At 36.1% G+C, this 19,260-nt stretch overlaps 1 protein-coding gene across 4 annotated transcripts in view; it reads left to right on the forward strand.

The window, feature by feature from the left end:
- NETO1 (neuropilin and tolloid like 1) overlaps positions 1 to 19,260 on the forward strand; it is a 64,521-nt gene that overhangs the window by 35,132 nt on the left and 10,129 nt on the right. For 3 of the 4 annotated variants that reach the window (XR_007888778.1, XM_051612264.1, XM_051612265.1), the window contains exons 5-7: positions 633 to 674; positions 786 to 913; positions 11,438 to 11,666. Coding sequence is in view for 3 of the 4 variants with exons in the window: in XM_051612264.1 (XP_051468224.1) it covers positions 633 to 674; positions 786 to 913; positions 11,438 to 11,666 (399 nt within the window). In the remaining variant the exon portion in view is untranslated. Of the gene's footprint in view, positions 1 to 632; positions 675 to 785; positions 914 to 11,437; positions 11,667 to 11,749; positions 11,776 to 19,260 lie in introns of those variants that run through there. The other variant, XM_051612266.1, reaches the window with a different exon arrangement.

The following is a 19,260-nucleotide window of genomic DNA, read 5'->3' on the forward strand; positions in this document are numbered from 1 at the left end:
ACTTGTCTATAAAAGCACAATACAAAGCACATCAGACAGTAAATGCAATAATGTTTTTCTAATAAAAAATAGCATATGTATTAGACTTATGATCTTGTTCAAACAATTAATTCCCTGGTAAATCCTTGTGATATATATTCAGGAAAGACCAAACGGATGCTTTTGTAAAATGAAGTGTCTCCTCTTAGTCAGTAGGGATGGCAGACTACTCATAAACACAGAATGAAGTTTAGATTTCTCAAGTTGAGTGTTATAATCAAATTGCAAAATACAAAATCTTAATGTATCTGTAAATATATCCTTTTTCATTAGACTGATATATTAAAATATCATGTGGTTAGCTGTGTGATGATCTTGCTTGCTAGTGTATACAGAAATATTTTTTCATTCACTCTTCTGAGAGATAAAAGTAGGATTTCATAACAGAAAAAAAAAAAAAAAGAACTTGGTAGGATAGTATCAATAATTTCTGCATTAAAAATTAATGTGTTGCCATAGTTTTCAAAAAATGTCTCATTTCCAAGAAATATATGTATAATTATATCATTGAATTGCATTGTCAAATTTTAGCATATTGACATTATAGACAAGATATTGAACAGAACTAATTTTTATCTTTCTCAATTTTTAAGATCCGGATTTTAAGGACCTTGGTGTTTTGAAACCATTACCAGGTTGGTATGTTGTTGTTCGTTTGTTTTAATTTGGAGGCCTTTGCACTCTGCTGTAGAAAATATTTTTGTTTGCTGTTCAGGTTTCATTTTTTCTGGTATTTTGTCATTCAGTTTGTGAGTTTGAGATGGGAGGACCTGAAGGAATTGTGGAATCTGTGCAAATTGTCAAAGAAGGAAAAGCTTCTGAAACTGAAGCGGTAGACTGTAAATGGTATATCCGAGCACCACCCCGATCCAAGGTCAGTCCTTCATCCACTTGCTGATTTGCCATTTAATTTAAGAAATTGACTTTCCTAATATGTTGTGCCTTTCTTAGTACAGTCAGATCTTGCCTGATAACTTTACAGACTGAAAGTGTAAACTATTTTTTTCCTTCTGCCATGGAAGGATATATGTCACCTCAGCCAAAATAACCTTCTTTCTCTATAAGTAATTATGTGGGCAGTGTTAATATGTTTTTAATGCCATAAGTAATTTTCTTAAATTAATTTTTAATTTTCTCAGATTTTTAAATAATTAACATGTTTTCTTAAGCAAGAGGTGGTCTTATTGCTTTAATTTTCAATATATTTCAAAGACCTAATTTAGAGACTACTAAGGGAACATTACTGGCTCCTTAAGGTCATCATCATTTCCCATCTGAGAACTGTGAAAATGAAACCAGGGTAAATTAATATTCTGCTGTAGGAGACCTTTAGTTCCTTTGGTTTAAAACCACAGACAAAAAAAATGTTCTCTCTCACCCCAGTCAGCAAGAAAAGCCTTTGTATGAAGCAGAAGGGGGACACAATGAACTTAACAATTATTGTCTTGGATTCTGTTTCAGTTCTTCTTTTATCCGAGTCTTATCAGTTAATATATGGATTAATTGTTGCTGCTTACACTACTGTTTCTCCTCTCTTTGCAACTGCAATAGCTTTGTGCTTCCCACCTACTTTAATTCACTGTGTTAAAGACAACTACACCTTATGTTTTTTCCAGCTATCTTTTACTGAACAAGAAAAGTTTTACAAGGTATAATTTATATGTTCATTAATCTCCACCATCTTTAAATAGATAAAGCTTTTTTGTCTAATCTCAGAGCAGAATGTGTTGAATATCTCTAACTGTTCCAGCATTTGATATTGAATAAGCAGAAGGAAGGGTTTCCAGATGAAAAAATCATTAGTATCAGCATTTTTCTATTGTGAAAGTTGAGGTGAGGAGCAGAATAGTTGGCTCATAAAGACTACAGATAAATTATTTCCATAACATGTTTTAATGTTATATTTTATTTTATTTTTAATAAATTCAATATTAATAGAGGTTTTCAATTAAGTAGATTAGCTACTCACTTGGCTATAGTAAGTAGCTATAGGTGTGAAATGAGTGGGATGATAAATTATTATTGCATATATTAGTAGAAAGTAATCAGGTAAACACATAACTAGAACTGTGTTTATCAGAATCTTCACTACTAAATAAGCTAATGAGATTGTCTTATATTTTTTCTATATTCTTAATTTCAGTTTATGTTTAATTGATCATATAATGTCATTGTGATATTCTTGCTTGATCTAACTCTGCAGTTCTGTTAGAGTCAAAGTCCTGATAGAAATCCTATATTTACTTTCCTCTAGGGTTTATCCACACTTCAGTCCCGATATAAGAATACAAATTGTGTAGCTACATAACCATAACCACAGTGTTTAAAAGAAGAATGCCACATTACTACTGTTATGAAAGTACTGTTTAATTTGTCACAAAATTCTATACCTGCATTTACTTGTATTGTGTTACAAAAAGTGTAGACTAGCTGAAAAGCATCTGGAAACAAGAATGATGAGTGAGTTCTAGAAAACTTGAGGAAAAGTTGGAAGCTGGTTAGTGTCATCTAAAGATTTTGTGAAGGACCATGATACCAGAAAATAAATGGCTTTTATGAAGAGGAAGGAATGCTTCCATGTCTATAGGATAAGCCATAGTCCTGCACTCCAAAAGAAAAATGCAGGTTAGATACTAGGGATGAAAATTGCAAACAACAGGGAAGGAATTAGGAATGTGTGGTTAAGGAAGTTTGCTCAGCCAACATTGGTAGCAATCTTAAAGTGCAGGTTAGGTAAAAACCTCAGAAAAATGAGAGAAACATTAAATAATCCTAACTTTAGACAAAGAGGTGGGCTGAGTTATCTCTTGGCAAATCCTGCTGCTTCTGTCTCACTGAATTTTCTGGGTAGAGAGACAGGGAGATATAAAAGCATATAAATCAGTATTTCTTAACATGTGAAGTTGAAGACCCCACAGTTTTCAAGCCTGAATTAATCTTGGAGGGGTAACTCAAATTTGGCACTTGAACATCATTAACGTGGCTTTCACATATATACACAAATATGTATATGTATGTACACATACACACTTATGGTGATGGTATTACCTTACTGAGAAAGGTTGTAAGATTTTCAGATATTAAGGAAGGAATTAGTGGATACAATTTTTTTAAAACTTTGTATTAAGTAAGATTTATGGTAAGATTGTTTATGGGCTTGATTCTATTGCACTACATCCTATTGTCCATATTTTGCAGTCAGATTCCTTTTTGCTTCTCTAACCTTGAACTAATGACATGCCCAAAAAAATAATTCAGTGACATCACTCTAATTTATGGCAGCTTGGACCTACGAAAACAGGCTCTCCTGCTAAGAGCAGTGAGAACTAAGCAGACATCTTTAAATCCACATATTTCTGTACTCTGGGCTGCACAGTTTGTTACTGGGAACTATGCCTAAAAGGCCAGAGTTTCTCAGATGGAGTTTGGGTTGGACCTTTATATCTTTAGTTTCTTAATTAAACTGCGTCAGAATGTGGACTGCTTGCAATTTCATTTGGCTTGGGCTCATCCATTCTAAACTGTCTGCAGAAGCAAGTTGCAAGTCCTTTCCTTGGTTTGCAATTTCAGATTCAAGCCAAGTCTGAGCTCAACATATGAACACTGAGATCAGTCAGAGAGTATGAACTTGTTTTTTCTAAGCCTGAGGTTCAAACTGACAGTCTGGATGCAACATTGCTGCTATACTCAGCAAGCTAGAATGGGACAGAACAGCAAATGTATTGTACACACTTAAAATAGAGCCATCATTGATTACCTTACAGAACTAAAATACTGAAGATGCATGCAGAGCTGGAAATGCAGAAGACAGTAAAAGGCAGTTTAAACCCAATATCAATCTATATGCAGACCTGGAGCCTTATATTTCACATTGAGTGCTTGCAAATTGCAAGTTACTTGCAACCAGTCAAGATCAGTTCCTACTGAGTAAGATAACTATGGATCTGGAGTTCAGAAATACTGTGGATTCTGCACTACTTAAAGAAGCAGAATTCAAGAGAACAAGAATGGAAAATGAAGAAGGGAGCTTCTGACCAGTCTACCCAAAACAGTAAAGGGCTGGAGAACCCTCCCCATCCTATAATTCTTTATTGTAGAACAAAGCCTTAAGGAAGAAGTGGATAAGCTTATCACATTGAGATTTGAAAAACTTCAGAGATACTATTGACTACAGTAGAATCTTAAATAAATGCTTTTTAGAGAATAATATTGATTAAATGCATTTTTCTGCTTGATGGTGTTGGCAGAGTGTAACAAAAGGCCTCCTATGAGACAGAACACACGTTTGTGCTCGGGTAGTGCCCCCTTTGGTAAGTAGCTTTCCCAGCAAGGTATCATTGCATCATGTTTATTCCTTGAGAGGTTTTGTAGGGAAGAAAAAACCGAGAGAACTGATGATAAAAGTAGTAAAACCTTTATGAAGAGGATGTTTTGATGCTGGGAAAAAAAACAGAAATCAGTGCTTATAATCAGAGGCTCTGGTCACCACAGGAAAGAACATCCAAACTACAGCTAGAAATTCATTAATTTAAATCCAGTCAAATGGAAGCTATCTATTCAGAAGGAATGAGCAAGAAGTACATTGAGACTAGGCAAATAGTCTAGACACACCACAAGAAATAAAATGAAATTGCAAGCTAGTTAAGCAAAGTGATGCCTAATACTCACAACCCACCTGAGCATGCTACTTGGCAAAGAAGGTATCTTTACATGTTATAGAATGCAAGACTTAATACAAATTTCAGAAACTGAAAGGATTAATTTAGAAGTATCTAGTTTTGACATATTATTGCAGTATCCGTAAACTAGAGCTGTCTATGAAGAGTATCATTTGTTCCAAGCAGAGCTGTTAGGAAGTAGTGGGAAGGGGATGCACAGCACACAGTGGGGAGCCAGGATGAGAGTGGCCATAGGGCCAGGACATGGCTGATGAGGAGAGTTGGGCACAACCAGTCATGGTGGCTGGGATGTGGTTGTGACAGAGCTGGTGGCTGGTCTTGCCCATGGCAGTGGAGCCAGTCATAGCCTGAGCTAAAGCAGGAGCTCAGCAAGGCAAGGCCAAGGCCATGAGACTCAAGGCCTAACACGGGCCAAAAGACCAAGTGGGAACAAGACACTTGCATATTTGCAAAGGATAGGTACTGCTACATGGTAGAGGCTCTAAAACCCTTAATGCACCTTATAGTCACATACTTGATCAGAGAGACTGTTTGGTTCCAGGTTTTTGACTGTCAGATTGAGCATATTCTGGAGAAACAATGGGCTGTTGCACACACCTTTCCTAGACAATTAAGAAGAAACACTTGGTGAAGGAAATCGCAGAGCTACAAGTCTTTAAAAAAATGTGACTGAACCAAAACATTTTCCTTTCTTGCATGTGAAGTGGAAACATGCTCTCAGATGAGAGAGCAAGAAAAACAGTTCAAGATGTCAGCACTGGCAAAGTAGCACATTCCTAATTTTGGGAAGCTTCTTAATGAGATGCAGAACAGGAGCTTTAAGTAGTATGCTAAGACTTAAGGCATTTGAATGGTGATTCCTGAAATGTTACAGAAAAATGAAATTTAGAGACTGGAAAAACTCATAGCGAGAGACACTTTTACAGGCTTCAGATGAGCTCCATCTCTGAAGAAGCTTTGAAACTTGCTAACATACAGTTAATGCAAATAATACTATGAATGAAAAACCCCAACACATCCATATGGCAACCCTGGTGAACGAGTTACGTTTTAACAAGTAGAAAATATTGTTTGCCTGTGTGAAACTATTAAAATTACTTTTTTGAAACAGTTTTGTTAGATGAAGATGGCAAGACGTACATGTGTAGAATCGTGTATGTAGAATCTCTCTAGCAGGTGTGGTAATACACAGGCCAGAGTAGCACTGACAAAAAAACCCCCATTTTTTAGCTAGCAAGAATCTATTCCTTTCAGGTGTAGAAATATAACAACCTCAGCATCCTCAAACCAAATAATTGTTAGGGAATGCAATTTTTAAAAATCTACTGATGAAGTAATAAAACATCTATAAAAGAGAACAGTAGAATCAGGATGTGATCTACAGTTTTCAATGTTAAAAAGCAGAACAGCACCAAGGAGCTGTAAAGGCTGTCACTTGCAAGACTTGCAAACATTCTGCCACTGTATGAGAGAAAAATTAGGATGAGTTGACAGTTAGAATGTCAGTTACTGGGGACTCAGAGAAATCTGAAAAAAAAAAAACAAGGACAAAGCAAAGAAATCTGAAGAGTTTCATCTGTCCAAGAAAATGGTATTTCAATGTCAGAGACTGGCTGTGAATCATGGGGTGTTGTACCATGTAAAGTTGTCACCTTCAAGAGACAATACTCTCCAAACCCCAGCAGAGGGGAAAATACGAAGTATGGAATTCTCTGCTTTCACAGCATAGCCCCAGACTGGTAGCTGCAGGCCCAAAAATGTCAAAAAAACCAAACCCAAACAAACAAAAAAAGCAAACAGAATATGAACTGTTACCACTTTCACGTTGAAGTAATATTGATTTTCAAAAAACAAGCTTAAAATCTCAGCAATGGGACAGGCTACTTTAGAAGACAAATTCAGCATCATTAGTAATATGCTTTTTAGGCTGGTATGCTTGTCATCTTTTTTTGCCTTGAAGATTAATTAGCATTGTACCACCTGCTTTTAAAAAATGGGCTTCCCGGGCCTAAATACTAGAGGTATCATCTTGAAACTTATTTGTTAATTACACAGATCTGAACAAAACTCAAAACAAATACTTTAACAGATCACTGAGCAATGCAGAAGAACATTGGACCATTTAACCCAGTCCTGTGCTTACAAGAGAATTCACTGAACCTAGAAACTGAATATGTAAAATCTTGCCTTAGCTGATGAAGAGAAGACTTTTTGTCTTACATCTAAATTGCTTTTAGAAGTTGAACAATGGCCTTTTGTTTGTTTGCTTTGGTTTGTGTTGATGCATTATAAAGGACTGTGCACATATATTAAGGCTGGTATGTTGGGATATGGTTTGAAGCTTTTCCTGACTGACCTGATCAATCATACTGTCAGCTCTAACCTTCAGTGATGGATTAAAAAGCAGAACTCATAAAAATTATTTATTATGAAGAGATTATAATCTGACTATTTCACTGAAGTGATATATTATTCATAGTTTATGGCAATTTTTTCTTTTATTTTTCCTAATATATACAGTCAGAGATTTCTGTTGTTTTCAAATTTAAATTAAAAATGGTAAAATTTATTCAGCATTAACTTTTTTGTTACTATATGACAAAACAATTATTTAAAATACAATCTGACTGAGTGTAAATATATATGCCATGGTTACAGTGAGGCTTTATCAGTTTTGTTGCTAATGGTGTTGACATCTTGAAGCTCAGTAAAAGCTAATACTTGTGCACTAGCAGACTGTTCTTCTAGGTAATAAGAGACTGTTGATTTGAGGAAAGTGTCTTGTTAAAACTTTACAACAAAAATGTGAACGAAGAAGATAGGGCAGTTATGCCTCTTCTTTCAAAGAATGTGTTCTTTTCAACAAGAATGTCTCGATTATGCTAATGCAATATGTCACTACCTCCAGAAATGTTATTCTAAAAGCTCCCATTGGCATAAACGAAAAAAAGCTTTATTGAGGCAGAAGGTGGCATTTGAGTTTGTCACTTCTTATTTGTTAATTTGTGTTCATTCTTTTGGAGGGGCAAAGTTTCTTATACACTGCTGATAAAAGTAATGACTAAGATCTTGGTAAATGAAGGAACCGGAAATACTGATATTTTTTTTCTTACTTTCTGCCTAATTTATTTTAGTGAGATCCACATACTAGTGAAAATATTAAGAATATTGCTTCTAATTTCAGAAAACTATGTATCAAGAACATTTTGCATTAGATAAGTTTGTCACGTAATCACTTTTATTCTTCCCCTGGGGAACTCAATTTATTAGTCATTTTATTTTGCCAGTGTAGCTCTTACAGGAACAATACTAAATATATAGTAATAAACCCATAAAAATTGGCAGAGGTGTGCAGATGCAATTAAATTATTCCAGCTTTTTAAAATAAAATCTGATCCAATGTCAGGTTGTCAGTTTTTGCAATGAGTTTCCAGTTTTTAAAAATTCACTGCAGTCTTTATCCATAAGTCTGATCCAAATAAACTATAATGAAATTATACACACTGATTTCAGTGAGCTTTGGATCAAGTCTTCATTACCTTATATAAAGCTCTGGGAATAGTATCTCCAAAGGAGACTATGAAAATGAAACTCTAACTTAAGAGTATCAGGAACATATTTTCTCTAATTCATGCCATTAGGGAAGATGCTGGCTGTCTTCTGAAGGATAGACGTAGATTTTAAAGCCAAATATTTCTTTCCAGTGGTTCCAGTACTTAGCAGTTTTATATATGTCATGACAATAGATGAATTTATCATACAGAGAAATTAACACACATGATTGACCACAGAATTCAGGCTTGGGAAGAACTGGAAGTGTTGGCTTCTTCACTGACAGGCTCAAAATGAAATTTTAAGTTATCATTCTCTTGATTCCTTGTCAGAATTTAAAACTGCTACTCTAAGAAATATTTTACTATTTTCTAAGGCTAGTGTGCCACCAGAAACTAGAGACTGTCAATGATAAGCCCATAGAAATAAGACTTCAGCTGTAGTGTTAGTCAGGTGGGAGTCAGGCTCTTCTCTCAGGCAACTAGTGATGAGATGAGAGGGCATGGTCTGAAACTGCACCAGGGGACATTTAAGTTGGATATTAGGAAACACTTCCTCATAATCAGACATTGGAATGGACTGCCCAGGGAAGCGGTGGAGCCACCATCCCTGAAGTTGTTTAAGGAAAGACTGGATGTGGCACTTAGTGCCACTGTCTAGTTGATGTGGTGGTGAAAAGTCATCGGTTGAACTTGATGATCTCAGAGGTCTTTTCCAGCCTCAACAATTCTGTGATTCTGTGATCCTGTGAGCAATGTGTTGAAAGAGGTCAAGAATAATTGATTGATGCTTTCAAGACAAAGTCTTAAAAGAAATTTCTTGTAAGACTGGAAACTGATATAAATTACACCTCAATACTGAAACTGGATACACTGTACAAGATGTTTCTGTGTTTATATATGAGTATACACACATATATATTTAAATATAAATTTATATATTATCTAAATATAAATGATATATATATATATATAAGAGCAGTCCAGAAATAAAGAATATAAATAAATAAAGTAAACATTAAGGATGTTTTCCCCATTAAGCAAAATATAGTTTTTTTCTGCAGTCAAACCAAGATATGTTTTTTTCTGGAGTAAGTAAGAGCTTTCCTGAAGAGTGTAGTAAGACAAAAATATTATATATATGATATCTGTATGGTTTACCATATCCATGCATAGTACAATAGAACATATGCATGGTATACAGATGATAGGCATATATGACGTAAAAAATCATAGCAATAATATGTTGGAAGCCTTCTGTGCATTCCTATGAGGTATTTATCTGACTTGTTTATATACTTGTGTATATAATTTTGCATTTAGTCAGTTGCAGGAGGTTCTTATTGCATTACCTGTGACAAAACTGGCAATTGCTGAAGCACCTATCTGAAGCCAGCAGCTTCTGTTAGTGGAGGAAAGAAAAGCAAGATGCACATGTAATTTCCCATTCCAAGTGAAATGTATGCAGAGATGGATCATGGACTATCTCAGCAGCTTTACAAGAGAGGCTGCATGCCAGGGTTTTACATGGCCTGTTATACTCCTGTTTGAGCAGAAGCAAACGGTGTCTAAGACACAGAAGCAGCTCTTCAGTATGTCCCAGCTGTGGCTGGTTGCTGGGTGTGGGTATCACAGCTCTGTGTCTGCTGAGCTGTTCTGGAGGATGGGAATGTTGGAACATAAGTAGGGGTTATTATAAGAAATACACAACCTTTTGTAAGGAAAAGGTTAGCAAAATGAAACTTAATATATAAAATTTTATATGCTAGTAAAATTGCTTTAGAAATGTTATTTTCAGAGAACTACTTGCAAAGTGTAACAAGGAATGAAAATGTACCATAATACATTGCCTGAAAAGGCTCGTTTAAAAATCTGAGCTACTATTAAACAGTGGCAAACTGCTTAATAGCATGCATTTCTCAAACCATAAGAACTTTAATATATTAATTAAGTTGTGATTCTTGTTGCTACTAGGAAATGCTATGTTTGTGTACTTGATGCAAATCCAGAACAGCTTTTTAAGCAATTGCTCTGTGCATGTAAAAAAACTAGCTGAAGTTAGTAAGATTGTTTGTAAAGACAATTATTTAATGTCTAATACACTGGAGTTTCTTTTTGGCTATTTTTTTTTAAGTGAAGATGCATATAGCTTGATGCTAGATATGTTTACTGGCTTTTCATGTTATTTCTGCTCTACTTCACCTTTCTGTATCATTCTCCTGAAGTCTCCCACATACGCTTGGTAGTTTGATTATGAATCATATGTCTATTGAAAATATTACTTAGCTTCTCTGTTACTGGAATATTTTATGTTGCTTGCATTAACAATTGTGTTTAAAATTAGTAGTTTTCCATATTAAAGTCCATATAGAATTGAATATCAAATAATAGCATTTTCTCCTCACTTCTGTTTCTTTTAAAGTAGATTTATGAGCTCTTTGCAAGGGCAAGACATCTGTTAGATTTATGAGAGAATTTCTCTTGTATGCAGGAGAAAATTCCTAAAAAAACTTTCAAAGTTTCTAGCAGTTTCCATAAAATATGCTTGATTTAAAGCCTGTTAAATTACGAAGATGTATACCATAAGGCTTTATTTAGAAAAGCTGATACGCTGGCCAAATTGCTTGAGGAAACATAAAAAGATTAATGATTGAGTTCTGCCTGGCTTCCAGATTCTCACTTCCTAAGTCAGTGTGGCTGAGACATCACAAAGATGACACACATTGACTCCAGGAAGGGACCAGCAATTATTAGCCTTATTATTTTCCATGTCAGGCAAGTAATAGAGCAATAATATGCCAGCCAGCAACAGAAGAAATGTCTAGCTTGTCTGTCCTTTAGCTTGAAGGACTGTTGTACATACTTCTCAAAGACAATTATATATATATAAATTAGGACCTTACTGCAAAGAAGAACAAAAATACCTAGATCTTCCACTGGATTCTACTTTGAAACAATACAAAATAGCAGGAAGTGCAAACAGTGATCAGTTTCTGTACTAATGCCCATCCAGGGAAGTGGTCTATGGATCATCAGCTCCAGAAAAATTATTTTGATGGTGACATTGTGTAGTCTTTCTCCCACAAGGTAGAGCAAAGACGTTTAATTTGTATTTAGTCATTCTCAAATATCTGTACCTGTTGCCCTTGCTGTTTGTTTGTTTCATAGATCTATTTGCGGTTCTTGGATTATGAGATGCAGAATTCTAATGAATGCAAAAGGAATTTTGTAGCTGTCTATGATGGAAGCAGCTCTGTGGAGGATTTGAAAGCAAAGTTTTGCAGCACTGTTGCTAATGATGTAATGCTACGGACAGGTCTTGGTGTAATCCGTATGTGGGCAGATGAAGGCAGTCGAAACAGCCGATTCCAGATGCTCTTCACATCTTTCCAAGAACGTAAGACCCTACTCAATGCATCCTCTTTTAGTTTGTTAAATGATACAAATCCCCAAAACTGTTAATGTTTTCTTTTCATGCAGAATAGTCACTGAAGAATGTTCCCAAGCAAGTTATATAAATATTTTGAACTGTTTTTATTCCAAGCATTTATAGTGTGTAATCATTTGTAACACACTGGATAGAGCACAGGATTCAGAAGCAGAAACACAGGTATGAATAGTCACAACCTGTGCAGTCACATGATCCTCAAGCTGCTGTGCACCATGTCTTGATGTGTCCTTACACAACATGGGAAGCAATACAGCTCTGGATATTTTTATCCAGGCTGATCCTTTTCTGTGAATTTTATTTTTTAGACGTCATTATAATGGGCATTTGAAAAATACCTTATGATTATTTTATCACAGGTCATGGGTGTGCTTGTGCATATTCCAGAATGCATATATCAATAAACATATATGTCATATACTGTTAAGCAAAGAAATCAGTTAATTTTCTGTAGCAACAAAAGTTTTCTGAAAGCTTTACATGATATTTCGGTTAATATTCTCTCTTTGTGCCTTGCTTGCATTCATAATTTTATGATTTCTGGACTCAGATAATAAGCCAAACAGCATTTCAAAGAAACAAAATTTAGTTCTAGACAATTTAAAAAAACCCAAAATAACAAAAAAAACCCAAACCCAGTGATCCCATTAACTGAAAAAAGATCAACTCAGGTAATCAATCACAGGTGAAGGATATTGATCCTTTTTCTTTGATGGAAATAATGCATATTTTGGCCCTTGAAGAATGAGTATACATGTACATTTTTAATGTATTTCTTGGTTTGTGCATCATATTTCTGACAGCAAGATTTCTGCATTACTGTCAGAGGTTGGAATGAAGGCACAATCTTACCAAACACATTCTTCATCTGTATTCTCTGTGTGTGTACCCTGCGATGAGGCGATGAGGCTCTGTTGAGAACAGCCTCTGTAATTCCTTAATTATGGCTCTGATTAAAAATTTCTGACAGTCTACATGCCTGGAACAGCACACACTGCTGTACTTTCAGAATGCAGCCTTAGGGTGGATTATATTTTTCTTGCCTGCAAATCAGGCCAGGGTCTAATAAATATTAGGAAAACTCAGTTGTGATGATATTGCCCTTTCCTCTTTTTTTGCAACTGAAGAGGTCTTGAATATTCAAGATCTGATTCATTTTTTTCACAACACATCCTCATCTGTTACCTTAGAAACAACTGCGTAGACACTGGAGGTTCACAGCATATAAAGAACTGGAGAGTGAAGCACTATGATGACTTACTTGAAATTAAGGTTTGAATAAGTGTTGTTTGCAAGGCTTTCATATGTTAAAGGAGCATAAGGAAAAGTGTGCTCTTTTTTCTCTTATACTATTTTCAGTATGCTTACCTGACATGTAACACCTTATCAGCTATTCCATTCTTGTAAACTGATGATAGTTTATATTGCATGGTATTCTGACTGGGAAGTTGAAAATACTAGCTTAATGTGTTTTCTTTAACTTTATTCTGAACCATCATTGAATGCTAAAAGTTGAAAATTTATTAAGGGCTAAATTGTGCTTTGAGATATGTATGCACAGCCTGCTCATAAGTATTAAGAGGAACATCAGTGTTTTTTGTGCTGGAAGTTGACTTTAAATGTTCAAAGGTGATGCCAGTTCTACTTTCTGTGTCATGTCTGTTGTCCATAAGTGCAGCCCTATGCCACAGATTGGTGCTTGCAGTCAGAAGTCAGCTAGAGCAGATGTCTGGTGTATACACTGCAAGACACAGCTCATAGCATGTAAACTGCAATGTCTTTCAGCAGTGTGTGGGAATAATTAGATCATCTGCATGGAAGAGAAGGAATGTCAGACCTCATTCAGGGAGATATGCGTCAGGGAACAGACACCTGTGTCTCTACTTGAGGAAAAAGAGAAAAAAAGCCATTTTGTTCACCTGGATCTGAGAAAGAAACAAAATAGAAGATGACATTTGCGTTATGTGCATGGGAAAGAGTGACAAAATAAAATTATTTTATTTACTGCTGCTGTGGGAATGGACAGGAGCTGTTGTGATCTGTAGCTCCCCATGTTCTTGTCCATAGTGTGGAGTTAGTTGTTGAGACTATGAGTCTTCTCTTATGTGGGTTGCTGTTAACTGGAAGTATTTCATTGTGGAAGCAGGCTACTTAGTCTAAGAAATGTTTTATTTCTGTGTGTGTTCTGTGTTAATTCATGTTATAGAGCTGTTTCTCAGTGACTTGACATTTGTGTAAAACAGAGAAATCCAAAAGAGATTGCTAATACATTTATCTTCATGCAGTTTGATCAGAGTGTTCCAGTTACATCTGAAATATATGTCTTTTTTGTTGGCATCTAAAAAGTGGTCTTACAAGTTCCCAGAGCTCTAGCAGTGATGCTCTGCTAAGCAGCAAAGCCATAGATATGTCTAAAGGAAATGCATAAAATGTAAGAAGGTGTTAAATTTCCTACACGAGAGAATCTGTAATGATTGTCACATCATCAGAATAGTAGTAGAGCTCTAAGTAACACTTAATAGCCAATCAGTTCTTAATAGCTGATAATTTAGAGTGATGGTCTGGTATTTTGTGACCAGCACTATTAGCTATTCCAAATGTTATTACGGATTTTGTCTGCTTATATCCTTAACTTTTAATCTTTAATGTATCTTCTAACATATATATATACATATATATAAAATCTATCTATCCATCTATCTAGATAGCATCTAGATAGCATCTATATAGATGGATAGATAGATGGATAATTTATGTATGGTACTAACTTTCTACAATAGATTAAAAATATCCAATAAATTAATTTAAAAATCAGAAAAAGAAAAACAAGGAAACTGCTGTCATTAAAAGTTGTCAGTTCATCTGGTAAGAAAAGTTGAAAAACAAGTCTCTGTTTTTTTACCCACTGACTGTTCATTTCATTTTCTATGACTCGGAGACTGATCTCCAGCCTGATCAGTTATAGGTGTGCTACACCTACAGCTTCTTCAAAGAGCTGCTCCTGAGCAGACACACCTACCCTTTAGCCTAAATGCAGATTCATAGAACCGGGGAATAAAAGAAAATCCCTCTGTATGTCCATGTTTGCAGCATCCCTGAAGATGATTGTCCCAGCACAGGCAACTTCCTAAAAGGGAAGAGGCACTGCAGGTACACAGTGTGTTGCCTGTGCTTGTTGTGGTAGTGCTCCGGGAACTACCGAGAAAGGGAACAACAAAGCATTAAGCACAACACGTGAAGAGAAGCTTTCCCTTTGCAAGGACTTAGGACTGTAAATAGGTTGCAGCTTTGCTGGTTTTGCTCCCTGCTTCCATAGTAATACATAAAAAGGAAACACTTGCATCCTTACTGGTGAGCACTCATCTGTGATTATCTGCACCTCTGCTATTTGTAGCTATCTATAGTGAAAAGCCCTCACTGGCTAAGCATCATAATGCCCCTCTACCCCTCATTAAGAGAACTGTTTGTGCTGCCTAAAGTGTATGAACTGAACACAGACTGCAGCTCTGAGCACATGCTCCTGAGATACTGTTCTCTGGTGACCTTGTACTCTGAAAAAAACCCTATGAAACCACATACAAGTGTCTATCTGGTACTAACCATCTGTAAAAGTTACATATATCTTGAACAGAGCTGTTTGAAGGTGGCTGAGAAAGAAAATTCAGCATTAAGCACATTTCATTTTGAAGTGTCTAATAGCTGTATTTTAATAAGATATTTTTCATTAGTGACAAATTAAAAGATAAGTAATTTAACTTTGGGTAATATATACTTGTAGTGTACAGTACTAAAGCCATCTTGATAATTTTATAAGTTTAATAAAGTCGGTGAAACAGTCTTTCACCATGACTAGTGAGTTTTCCTTGGAGAGTCTGAAACAAAATTTCTTCCTCTGTTTCAAGGATGCTTCAAGAAACATGTGAATAATTTAATTTTTCTTTCTCTTGTGTAGGAAAGAAAGCTCTGTTTTTAGGTAAGGCACAGTGGGAGAAATCCAAATTATATATACTTTAAAAATTCATATGCAGAGCGTGATGCAATGAGCTATACTGGGGCTGTGAGGAGTAGGTGTGAAATGTCTAACAAGTTCAGTATAAAATATTTCTCACAACTAACCATTATTAAGAGTTCAGAATTTTCCCATTCACCCTAAGGAGAAAGCACGACCTTTCAAAATGTACGGCAAGAAGGGAGGGAGGGAGAGAATCCTAAAAATAACAAGTAGGATATGTCATTCATCAAAGATTAGGGAGTCTCAGACTGAAATCCCCATCTTGAAACAAGCTCAAAGGATAAATCCACCCATGGTTCAATGTACAATGTAGACATCCAAGCTAGTTTGCTCAGAGCTAGTTCACACTCTGGAAGCAAATGAGTTACACTAACTCTGCGTGGTGCTGAAAAACCATGTAAATACACTGGGGAAAGCATGAAAGAATGAAGTGTAACAGCCAGGCTTCACACCAGGCCCATAACAAGTCAGCTTTTTACTTCATCTTGTAAAAATATTTTTACCTGGCTGATTGCTTTTTATACCAAATGTATCCTGGAATTCCCAACAATATGCTGCTCAACACACAGAGACAATGTATTTTATTATTATTGTCAAAATATCTCAATGGTATAATAACTTTTAATAACATGCAGAATATTTAATTATTATAGTGCTTTACACATATTGTTATTTTATAGCATACATAACATCAATAATAATAGCATGATTACTTGTGATTATTTATTGCCTCAGTGAAAGCGGTATCTTTTAAAAAACATACAAAGTATGACTGCTTTTATTTCATATTACTTTGTAAACGTAGCACATGGAAGAACTATCAGTGCTCTTTATGTTTCTCTTCTTATTAGCATTTTGTGTTAACAAATTTAAATGTACAGATTATTGGCTCCATGTGCCTTCCCAAAACATTCAAATAGTAAGAAAATATACACAACTCCATTAGATAAATTTTTATACAGTAGTCTTCAAATACTAAACTCAAGCTTTTCTGAATACTGTGAATATAACCTTCTGGAAATATGATCATTATAACAATGTCTTAACTTGTACTAGAAACAAAATATATTTGCATGACAGACAACAGAAATAAGATTATTACGGGGCAGGAGGGTCTAAGTATAGGTTTCCTAAACCTGGAAAAGATTCTAGGATACCATGACTATTCCTGTTAACTCGCTTATATATTTTCTAGGATAAGTGCACCATCTTGTGTTCAATATAAATCCTTGTTGCAAAGTAGATGATGTTCCATTATATATAATTCAATAACTATACAATCTGTATATTAAGATACAATATATCCCTATACATACCACAGAGATTTTTAAAATGAAATAGTATAACTAAAAATAACATAATGAAAGTATTTGAAGTTTTTCATTTTGTATATATTATTTTTTATATACTATAATCTTACAAAAACTAAATTATTGGTTCAAATGCAAGCCAGAAAAAAGAACCTTTACTAATATTTTTTCTTTAATTGGTGATTTATTTAAATTATAGAGATTTCATGCTGTAAAAATCCTACAATTTATCAAAGACTTAAAGTTATTAAAATACTTTAGGTTGAATTATAAATGTAGTTCAAATATACTCACTTTTTATATAGTACATATAATCATTCCTTGTGCTGAATATGTTATCTCACTTATTTTTAGGCTAGTACCTTAGCAGTGCTTGACTCAAGGCAGCTTTGGGACAAGGAGAAATAACATAACTGTGTTTTCCCAGCTGTTACTTTTAAATTAAATATGAAGCCATCTTTTCAGAGATTTACAGAAAGGCTGAGGTTGGAAGAGACTCTGTGATATGGTCTATTTCAATCCTTCTGCTCAAAGCAGTCAGCTATAGCAAGTGGGTCAGGGCTGTGTCCAGTTGGATTTTGAATATCTACAGTGATGGAGACGCCACAACCTTTCTGTCAAAACAGCTCTTGCACTGTTTGACTAGCCTCAAAATAGAATTTTCTGTATTTCATTTAGTGCTCATTGATTCTTGTCCTGTCACTGGGAACTGCTGAGAAGAGCTTGTCTCCGTCTTCTTTACTGCCTCCCATTAGGTATTTATACACATTGATGAGAACCCCTCTGGAGCCTTCTCTTCTCCAGGCTGAATAGTCCCAGCTATTTTGGCCTCTCATGTGTCAGATGATCCAAGCATTTTGTGGTCTTATGGCCCTTTGCTGGAGTCACTCCTGTAAATCTATGTCTCTGTGGAGCCCAGAACTTGATTCAGCAGATGTGGCTTCACCAGTGCCGACTAGAGGGGAAGAATCACATCTCTCAAGCTGCTGACAATGTTTTTTCTAATGCAGCCCGGGATACTGGTGGCTTTCTTTGACAAAAGGGCGCATTGCTGGCTCATGGTCAGCACACCAACATCTTTGCTGAAAACTTGCTTTTCAGACGGTCAGTCTCCATCAGATACTGGTGCCTGAAGTTATCCCTCCCTCCCAGTCCCCCAGGCACAGGACTTTGCATTTCCTTTTGTTAAACAGCTTAACGTTCCTATTTCGGTAGCCTATTGAGATCCACCTGTACAGCTATGCAAGCACTTGATCTGTGAACCAGTCCTCCTAGTTTTGCATTGCCTGTGAACTTGCTGAGCATACATTCTCTCCCATCATCCAGGATATTGAAGAAGTTAAAGAGTATTGTCATGGAAGTTAGAGTCCTAGAAAGTTTAGAATATCAAGTTGGAAGATCACCTATTTCCAACTCACCTGCATGGGCAGGGACACCTCCCATTAGACCAGGTTGCTCAAAGCCCCATCCAACCTGGCCTTGAACACTTCTCAGGAGGCAGCATCCACAAGCTCCCTGGGCAATCTGTTCCAGTGTCTCACCACCCTTACACTAAACAATTTCTTCCTAATGTCTAATCTAAGTCTACCCTCTTCCAGCTTAAAACCATTACTCCTCAACCTACCGCTACACAGTCTTGTAAAAAGTCCCTCCTCAGCCTTCCTGTAGGCCACCCTCAGGTGCTGGAAGGCCACTATTAGTTCTCCTCAGAGCCTTCTCTTTGTCAGGCTAAATAGCCCCACCTCTCTCAGCCTGTCTTAGTAGGAGAGATGTTCCAGCCCTCTTATAATCTTTATGGCTTTCCTCTGGACTTGGTCCAAGAGCTCTATGTCCTTCCTGTGTTGAAGACTCCAGAACTGGACACAGTACTCCAGGTGGGGTCTCATGATTGCAGAGTAGAGGGGCAGAATCACCTCCCTTGGTCACACTTCTTTTGATATAGTCCAGTACATGGCTGGCTTTCCGGGCTGCAAGTGCACATAGCCGACTCATGTTGAGCTTTTCATTGACCAGCACCCCTAACTAAGTTTTTCTCCTGAATGCTTAATCCATTTTCTGCCTAATCTGTTATTGTGTTTGGGGTTGCTCCAACCCAGGTGCAGAACCTTGGTGAACTTGTTTGTCTATGAGGATGGTCTGGGAGATGGGGTTAAAAGCTTTTCTTCACTAGGGTTACACAGCATCTATTGTTCTCCTCTCCTTACCAAGTCAGTCATCCAAA

This window comes from Apus apus, chromosome 2, assembly GCF_020740795.1.
Source record: "Apus apus isolate bApuApu2 chromosome 2, bApuApu2.pri.cur, whole genome shotgun sequence".
Classification (NCBI taxonomy): domain Eukaryota; kingdom Metazoa; phylum Chordata; class Aves; order Apodiformes; family Apodidae; genus Apus; species Apus apus.